At 37.6% G+C, this 9,669-nt stretch overlaps 1 protein-coding gene across 1 annotated transcript in view; it reads left to right on the plus strand.

The window, feature by feature from the left end:
• Positions 1–9,381, plus strand: part of SLC15A5 (solute carrier family 15 member 5) — a 32,866-nt gene extending 23,485 nt beyond the window's left edge. The window contains exons 8-9 of the mRNA XM_050323400.1: positions 7,155–7,263; positions 8,996–9,381. Coding sequence (XP_050179357.1) covers positions 7,155–7,263; positions 8,996–9,140 — 254 coding nt within the window. The 3' untranslated portion in view covers positions 9,141–9,381. The remainder of the gene's footprint in view (positions 1–7,154; positions 7,264–8,995) is intronic.
• Positions 9,382–9,669: the final 288 nt, after the last annotated feature.

The raw sequence follows: 9,669 nt of genomic DNA on the forward strand, positions 1-9,669 counted from the left end.
AATTGGCTAGGAAGCACCTTTTTATATTTGTAAGTTCGTGTTATTCATACTCCTGTGGAAGCCTCTGGCCACGAGAGGAAGATCTGTGCTTTAAAGAATGGAGAACAAGCGTTCCTGTCTGTTCCACAGAATCGCAGGGAAAAGAAGGTTGGATTGAGTGTTCCAAGGCTGTCGAGGGAACTTGTTCCCCTGGACCTATTACTTTTCTCTTGCTTGCTTTACATCTTTTCCTTTGCCTAGCTATTGGAAGAACCTGTTTCAGTGAAAATATGGTCTCACCCTTTTGCAGGTGAATACTGAAATTCCCAGAAACTTCCTGTTTCAAAAGGAATTATTTCAGATTCAGCCTGTTAAAGTGAATTTAGTGTAAGCCCTGAACTGGAGTTTTTTCTGGGTTGCTGACTTTCAAGATAAGCCAAGAATTTCTTAGTCATTTTTCCTTTGCTGATGAATCTTTGTTCAATACAGAAAAGACTTGTTTCATAAGTAAATGTAAGAAGTAAAGCATTGGAGCGCTTGAACTGAGGGACAAGGATCCCTTTGTTCATGTCTGAAATAGTTCCACTTGCTGAAGCAGTACTTCTAAAGATGCTTTCCACTGATAAGCTCTTTTGGTACTGTATTACAGAGAACTGTTCTCTGAGAGAGCACAGCTCCTGGCCCCAATGCATGACACCACTGCAATTACCATGGCTGCAGAATTTTGTAACTCTTCAGGGTTAAGTTTTGGGTTATTCTCTTTCCTAGGTAAAGAATCATGTATTTTAAAAACAAGGGAAAGTGGGTATTTTGAAAGGATGACAAGAAGTTTTTATTCCTACTTGCAAGATCTGAACAAACAAATAAGGCTTTGACATGCAGTGCTCGTTTTAAGTTAAAAATTCAATTAAAGTTTTATTGTGAGGTATAAAAACATCACCTAGAGATGGGTAAAAAACAGGAATGTTTACAGAAATGAATCAGGCAAAGAACTATTAAGTGCCAAGGCATCCAGTGTGGAGAGGTGAGCTCCTTGAACATCTCCCAGTAGAAAAGATTGTTTTTCATTGTGTACTGTGGGATCAGTATAATATGGGTTCAGTGAAACAAACAGTTTAAGAAAGACTGTGTTGCTGACTTTTTTACTCTCCTCCCCCTAAAGTATGAAAATTATCAATTTTTTATAACATTGAAATATTTAGTAAAACTGACATATTTTACTTCAGTTTTACTTTGGGTATAATTAAATAATTATAAAATAATTAAGAGTGATGTCAGCACCAAAATATTTTGCCTATGCTATGTGACTATTATGTAACTAATTTATTAGATAGTATTTTTTATACAAAGTGATACAGGAAAACAATTTTTGCATTTGGTTTGCAATTCAGGAGAATTTTGTCTAGTTTTCTATCAGGGTGACTTATTCTTTTCCTGTAATTCTGTGTGAAACCATTTAATTTATTTAAAAAAGAAAATGTTCATTCCTGGCCAGAAATGTTGTTTTAACAGAGACTTCAAATTCTTATCCTGTCTGGGATCAAGAAGGCTGAACTCTCCAAATTCTCCACAGGGTGCAGTTGCCATGTTCTAACCCTTTTCACTCAAGACTTTTGAGCAAACTGAGAAGTGTTCTGGCTAAAATTCTGTTCACTATTATATGTAGCCAACTTCTCTACTTAGATTTGACAAAAGAAAAAGGCACTATAACATAGGTCATTGTTTAATTTTGTCAGACCTGCTATTCCTGCAGGTAGAATTGATCCCACCATTACCCTGAGCAAAAGTCACTCTTAAATTTCCAAGGGATTCAGTGACAGTCTGTATTCAGATTAAGGTGCTGTAATGGGACTGAATCAACTCCTAAGTAAGAAATGTCCTCTGAAAATTCAAAAGACTTTAGAAAAAATAGAAAAATGTTCAATGTTTGCTCTGCTGCCCTAGTCACAAGAGTGTTAGAGATTGCTTTCCTTATTAGTATGTAAACAACATATTATTGGGCTCTCACTTTTTACTTTTAAAAGTAAGTGGAATCTCACAGGTTATCTCTTTCCTAGTGTTCCTTGCTTGAATAAGATTAATTATTCCAAATTACTATAATTCATAGTCTGTAAAAGATGGAGATATTCCTGTATCCTCATTTGTGTTATGATGCTTCTGACTGAAGACTTAGAGTATTCCTCTACTCATCCCAGATAGACTTTTGTCCAACTGATTCTTAAATCAAAACAGGCTTGGGATCAGACTTCTGTAGCTGGATATAGTCTATAACAAAAATAAAGAAACATTTTAGGCTTGGTTTTGTTTTTCTTCTAGTTTGGTAGGAAATGCTATAAACCAAATTCTTTTATTGCATCTGTATTTTTTCCAGCTCTTCCACTGGGCTTCTTACAGTATTCTTTGGTGCTTGTGATGAAAAAATAAGGATCAGAAAAATAATAATTTTAGAATTTATAAGACCTAGTGGTTACATATTGAACTTTCTAAAGATGACTGTGATTTAGGGAATAAAATTGGGTCTTCTTTTGGGTCAAGTTACACAAATTAAGCTCTCATTACTGACATTTGGTCAGGGTTTTTTCAGCTCTGTTTAAAGAGCTTGTCAAATATTTGGCATCTGGACAATTTATGGAACTGGGAGTAAAGCAAACCAACCAGAACTTTTTTTTTTTTCCCTAAAAAAGCTCAGCTAATTTATTTATACTGAAAGTTCTTTCTCATTTTCTGAAAGAGAAGATAGTGTTCATGCAATGGTTTTGTAAGATTTAACAAGATTTAGTATGTGACTCTTGGGCTGTGAATGCTTTTTGTCTTGTCCCATGATTCTTGGTTCACTAAAACTTGAGCCAAGACTATTTCTGGTTCTCCCATCTCTAAGCAGTGAGACCACGTTTGCCATGTTTCTACAGCAAAGTAGATCCTCCAATGTGTATTTTGAAGTGTTGAAGCACAGAGGGTGTTGACAAAATTTAAACTTTTTTATATCCTATTTCATGTCACTAGTTTAGAATTTTATTTGGGTTTTTATTGGCAAAGTAGATCAGATATCAGTCAGTCAAAGCTGCATTAATCATTTTTAACGCATCTATGGAGGATGGTGTGAATATGATAAAATAAGACTTTTTTTAAAAATCTGACGAGTGCAAACAGATGATGGGTGACAGTGATATTTTCAGTACAAGCTGGGAAACTGCTTTCTTTTGGATCTCTTACCTCTCCTAACATTTTAACGGAAGAAGATGCAAGACAAAACCTGTCCTCCTATGCCAATCATTTCAGAATACATTTCTCTAAAAATAATAACATAAATATGTAAGAAAGAAACAAAAATAAAGAAGGTCAGAGGAAGGAAACTGCCCCAGACACAGTATTTAGAGAATTGTTGGGGTTTTTTTCCAGGGTTTGGGTTTGTTTGCTTTTTTGGTTGTGGTTTTTTTGTGGGTTTTTTTGTGGTTTTTTGTTTTGGTGTTTTTTTTTTTTTTTCATTTGGATCCTTGTATGATTCTAAATACCAAAGATGATAAAGCTAAAGGGTATTTCTTACAGTCCAGATGGTGGTGTCCACTGGTGCCTACTTAGCTAATAAGGATTAGAGGCAGACTGAGACTTTAATTTGGATATGATTAAACACTAAATACATGCCCACTAAGTTGATGAAATGATTGAAGGCAATACAAACCTTTTCTAAGATATGAATTAATTTTCTGTAATCATAGTCTAGGTTGCTGCATAGATGCAAAAATGCAGGAATGGTACTGAACAGACTAACTTCTGGCATGAGACTGTTTTGCTTTGTCTTCAGTGTTTTCTCTATAATAAAATACAATGATGTTATTCAGTAAAAACAACTGAATGTCTTTCTGTACAACTTTGGGCATTCCCTTGAGCTTTCCAAGGGTGCCATCCTAGTAACAGATACATTGTGTGCATTAGTATTTGTTAAGAGTGACTCACAGCCCTTTCCACACCTTCTTTAGTGGCTAATACTGCCAGCAGTTCATCACTGTCAGTCATCCACCAGAAGCAGCCCAGGAAAGTTTTTGTCCATGTCCTAATCTCTGCTTCACCTTCACCTCTGCCTGTTTTGGTAGGATAACGTGTTTTACTGTTATATAAAATTCCTTTTTCTTGTACTAACTGAGCAATTTTGATACAAAATTGATAGGACGGAAAAATGTCAGTGAAAATTTACCTGGTACTTCATTTCTGTGATGGTAGTGTGGGCTTGAGGAACTGACACTGCTAAGATCTAATCTTCTAATTTGTTCTAAATTTGCTGTAAAATACAAACCCAATTCACCTCTAACCAATATGAAAAGTATCTTTAAAATATATGCAACTAAAGGGAACTTCTGATTCTTTGTGGTGATTCATGCTACAAAGTATTTCCACTGTTGGAATAAAAATGGAAATCAAAAGCTTGTTGTGGAAAGTTAATTCCCAGTGAGCAATTATCCATGTGACAAACCAACCTTGTAATTGGCACTTCTGTTGGCAATCTCCATAGAAAAGTAAAGTATTGACAGAACCCAAAGGCAGTCCCTTTTGGGGGAAAGTGAATTGTTGGAATATTGCATGCTGATTCAAGAAAGTGCTGGACTATTTAAATACAGCAGTGCCCAGGGTGTTTTACTTCAACAAAAACAAACAAGCTGGTCCACTAAGTTACTGGTGTTCATGGCTGAGAGTAGGATCCTGAAAGTATGAACCTCAAACCCAGTCAGTGGAGGGTGCTGGAGTCTGCAAGCAGGTAAGGGGTGAAAGCATCTAAAGGGAGTTTTGGTGACTGAAACACATGGGTGATATTTTAGCACTGATGACTGTTCTCCCAAAGCTTCCTGCCAGCAGAGGAGAGGATTCTCTGTAAAGTGAGTGTAAGTAGAAGTAAATGTAGTTCAAGTTTATCCTCTCTTTCATTGAAAAACTTTGATTTAAACAGGAAAATGGAAGAAAAAGGAGTGAGAAGTAAATATTTTTGGATGAAAATAGGAAATAGTTACATTAATCTTTGCTGTGTCCACAGACGAAAATGCATATTGGCAGTAGGATTACAGTCTGGGTATCCTGGGACTGCTGCCACCCTTTTTCCTCTGTAGAGAAAGGCACCCCTGACAAACCTTGTTTCCCTGCTCTGAAAGGAAAAGTCCTCTTGCTTTGGACAGAGCAGGAAACTAGAGAGGGGAAAAGAATGTGCTATGGCAGCTGGAGCCTTACCATGCCCAATCCAATTTTGTCCCTGCCTGTGCTGTTGCCCATTTATACTAGAGGGTTTTCCAAAAGCTCTGTGTCATTATCCTGGCCTTGCTATTTAAACACTAGCCATTACTAGAAGAAGCAGGGAAGAGACGGAGCAATGATCTTTGACCCAGGCCATGGAAGAGACTGGTGGTGAAGTGGGAGTAGAACCCAGATCTCCTGCTTGCCAGGTTGCCCTCCTACCCTTCCAACACTTCCCCCTTTCAATGCTTCCATTTGGTGCCTTCACTAGTGGTGAGAGAGTTTCAAAGGTCCATTTTAATCCATTCTCTTAGAAGATGCTAAATTATTTTTATTTATTTAGTGCTGTTTTTAGTACATGCTTTCCATTCAGGTTCCATTTTAAATGCCATTCTATTAAAAAGCTCCTGCTGCTCATACAGTCAGCCCAGCCAGTGTGAATAACCTAGCAGACAGTGTGAACTCTGCTTTGACAAGCTGTAGCACTGAGCCCCATGCGTGCTTCCTCTTTCATCAGCTCCATGAGCTCTCTCCCTGACTTCTATTGGCCACCAGGGAATGCGAAATGAAAAACTACCTGATTGTGAATTATGACAGTAAAAGTTTATAAGCTGCTAAAATGAAGTTATAGCACCTAGGAGCTCAGTCAACTTACAATGTTAAATGATACGTTTTAAAACTTGCTCTGAGAAAATGCTACAACGGGAGCGGCGCAGACAGAGGTGAGGTGGTGCTGCTCTGAGACAGGCAGGAAGGTAACGTGGCGTGGAGAGAACTGCAGAGGGGTTTGGGAAAACTGCTGCACTGATGGCAGTTGTTCTCTGTTAATCCCAGGAGAGCTGAAGGCAATGGCTTTGGAAAGAAATGTGTTTACAACTCTAAGATGTGGAGGGAAGAGAAAAATGTAAATACATGAATGTGTGTTGGGGAGGGGGTTGTAATTCTTTAACTGCAGTCTCTCCCGTGCTGTGGAACTGCTCTTTTTCTCTCATTAGCAAAATATTGGCAAGTTAAGGTTGGCATTTGGTGGCTAAAGATGGCATTAGTGGCCAAAAGATTGGTTAAGGCTATCAGGTTTGAACAGTACAGCTGTGGCAAGAAAGCTGGCTTTCCTCCTCTCCTCTTTAGGTCGTTCAAGAGGTGAATAGCCATGCTATTTAGATTGGCAGGATTTGATACCAGACTTTGATGTAGCAAAGAAAGTTGACTTTGGGCATATTAATGGTGGTATTTTAGTGCAGATCAAGAGTGTGCTTTTAATCTGAATCTCCTGATCATCTCTGATTTGCATCTCAGAATGATCTTGGAGCATAAAAACAAGTGCATTCCTTTTGTATAGAGCTAAAGAAAAAGAAATGCTCATGTCTGATATGCTCCAGCTGTTACTGGGAACTGTTCTGATGTGAACCCCCCGAGCTGTGGGTTGTGTGGACATTGCATTTTCAGCACCAGCTGCTTTACAGTCTATATTTCTTCATTAATTACTAATGAAGACAGTCTATCTGCCTTCTTCAAAGGCAACAAATATCCTGTATTTCCAAATTATGTAAATGGTCATTACAGCACTGTATAGGTCTCTGATATTCTGTAACTTTGGTTTCGCTCTTCTTGTTCACCTTTGTTTTATGTTTTTACTATAACTGATTATTGCACTGAGTAAATGCTTCTCATGTTTTGGGGGTGTACAGAATTAGGTTTTCCAGTACACTTCAGATTTATTAGGAAGGTTCTTCAGTTTCTTTAGATCTCTATTGCCCATCTGCAAAGCAGAGCAAACATACACTGTAGACTGAAAAAAACCCCATTGGTGCTGTGAGAACGAAGAATAAACACCTACGGGGGGTTCAGAGCAGCTGCTGGGATTGTGTTTTACACGAAGTTATCTTCGTGTCTTCCATATGAGCCATGTCTCTTGCCGCAAGGTAAACTAATTCTGCTTCAAATGTCTGCTTTGCCAGGCAACTGGTTTCCACACTTGCTACATGAAGGTAAATTGGAAAGATTCTTCTTCTTCTTGGCTTCCTTAATGATGGTGAACACCCTGGGGTTCTGGACCATTGCACACAGGTATGTGTGAGAAAATGAAAGTTTGATGTTTCATTTGTAGGTATGGGTAGAAATTCTTGTGGAATCTGTAAACCAGTGTGTAATTAAGAATTGGTAGGGATAGATATGTGAACAGAGATTTCACGACAAAAATGTGGTAAGGTTAAACAAAAAAGACTGGTGTCATTAGCCTTAAATACTTAAGTGGTCTTATTAATATAAAAATGTCTTAAAGACTAGGATCATATTCTTTATAGAAAGGTGTTAATTTTTTTGGTATGGAGTTTAGATAGAAGCACAAAGATATATTGGCCATGGAACTGAGTTCCTCTGCACTTGGCTTTGTACCAAAAAACAATACTGTCATCTCAACAAGCTTCTACCTTTAGTACAGGACAGTAGGCAGAGGGATGGTAAGAAAGCAGCAGACCACTACAGGTTGATCCTGTATGCAGTGGTTTCAACAGCATAACCCTGCAAGTTTTTCTGATACTTTACTGGGCGTGGGAGGAAAGCAACTTTCTGCTGGAGACAACAGCAATTTTAAGCTACCTATAGAAGATAGGTTTAATCCCTGTGTGTTGCCTGTAAACTGCAAGGAACTCACAGCTGTGGTCCCCTCTTACATCCAGGGTGGTTTGAAAGTTAGCCTGCCTTCCATATTCCAAAACATTCAGCACAGTTAACTTTCTATTGTAGCATTATAAGTAATACTTGAAGTCAAGAAGAGGGAGGGAAGCAGCCTGTGTCACCAGCAATGGGGTCACATGCAAATGGCACTCATTCTTAGACATTGGGAGGCAGTGCTATGGAAATCCTTCAGAAACCTTCATGAAGTAGGGATTTGATGATGACAGTAATAGAAGACTTACAAGGGCAGCGCAGTTCTAGAGCTCTTGACAAAAGTATTGCTTTTTCTATTCCATTTAGCACCAACTTTGCAGCACCAAAGTTTACTGTAGTATCTTGTCAGTTATTTCAATGTGATTCTCTTCTTTTAAATGTGACCTGAGTCACAGCTTAAAAAGTTTCTCCTGCATGTACTTTGTATTCCTCTTATGAAATGCGATTTTATTCTTCTGTAAAATGAAATTTTCATTTGTGACATTTACTGCTGAAAATAAAAGGTTTTGGTAGTCAAAAAGTTGACATAAAATTGGATTGAACTCAACAAAAAAAATTTCCACAACTCAACATGTTTTTGAGGAAATGTGTCTTCCTAAGAGTAAGAAAAAAAAAAGTTTTAAAAAAACTTATTTCAAATCAGTATTTCACTTCAGAATCAAGGCACTTCATTTTTCAATTAGAAAACCAAAACATGCAAGAAATAAGGTTTTTGAAGTCAAATGTTTCATTTTGTGCTGAATAAGAATTCTCCCAGAGGGGAGAAAAAAAGGGTGAGGACCATTTAGACAAACACTTATTAGGCGTGGGGGAAATCAGGCTTTAACACTCTGAATTAGAAAAATATACTAAAATTTCTCTGAGGAAAAATACATGTTTATTGTTTAAATTCACTAAAAAGGCACAGTACAGGTATTACTAACATCTGTATCCAGTTTGGTACTTCTCATCCTGCAGATAGGAAAGGTTCTATGAAAATGCATATCACTGTCCTATTTTTTTGGCTGCCTAGAACTCCAGGGCTCAGAGGGCACTGTACCTTGCAAAGCATTGCCTAATAAACAAGGGGTGAAGCTAATACCTGAAAGATGATTATTTTGGTATTTTCCTTCTCTTTAATCTCCCCCAGATACAAAAAACTACATCAGGATTACACCAATGAATTCAGAGGAAGTCATTCTGGAGAAAAACTTTTGAAGCATGAAAAAGCCATCAAGCGTTATGATACTGTCCTGGAAAGTTCTCCCATTTTGCCTCCTATGGAAGAAAACTGATAAAATTTCACCCTTGTTTGACTAAATTTTGATTGTGTTATCCACCAACTTTCTGATGATAAATTACCTAGCACACTTAAGCTGAACTACCTGTGTATTTGTGAATTAGTTGATGAATAATAATGTTATTTATAAGTTTACAAAATAATATTTGTCATGAGATTTTTGCCTTGTAGGAGGCTGAACTGTCATAATTCATGCTGAGGAGAAGGAGAGCTCACTGCTTGGCATAGTTAATGGAGAGAGGCTTTTAATGTCTGTATGGAAATAGATAGGTATCCACATATATTTGTACTTAGGAATGGTTCAAAATAATAAATGTGTATTAATTTGTTTAGCAAATTACTGTGCAACATTATTGTTTACAAGTAATTTTGGAGTCTGGTATTGGGTGGTTGATACTTGCAAAGGTGGGAGACTCCTATGCTGCTCTTGGATCTGCTTCTAATCTGCTACTCAGCCTTCTGCCAGTTGTTGCTTTAGTTTACCTGTCACTAAAATGGACACAGTCATCCTTTGCAACCTTCCT

The sequence above is a fragment of the Myiozetetes cayanensis genome, unplaced genomic scaffold, assembly GCF_022539395.1.
Source record: "Myiozetetes cayanensis isolate MyiCay16 unplaced genomic scaffold, myiCay2020 scf3, whole genome shotgun sequence".
Lineage (NCBI taxonomy): Eukaryota > Metazoa > Chordata > Aves > Passeriformes > Tyrannidae > Myiozetetes > Myiozetetes cayanensis.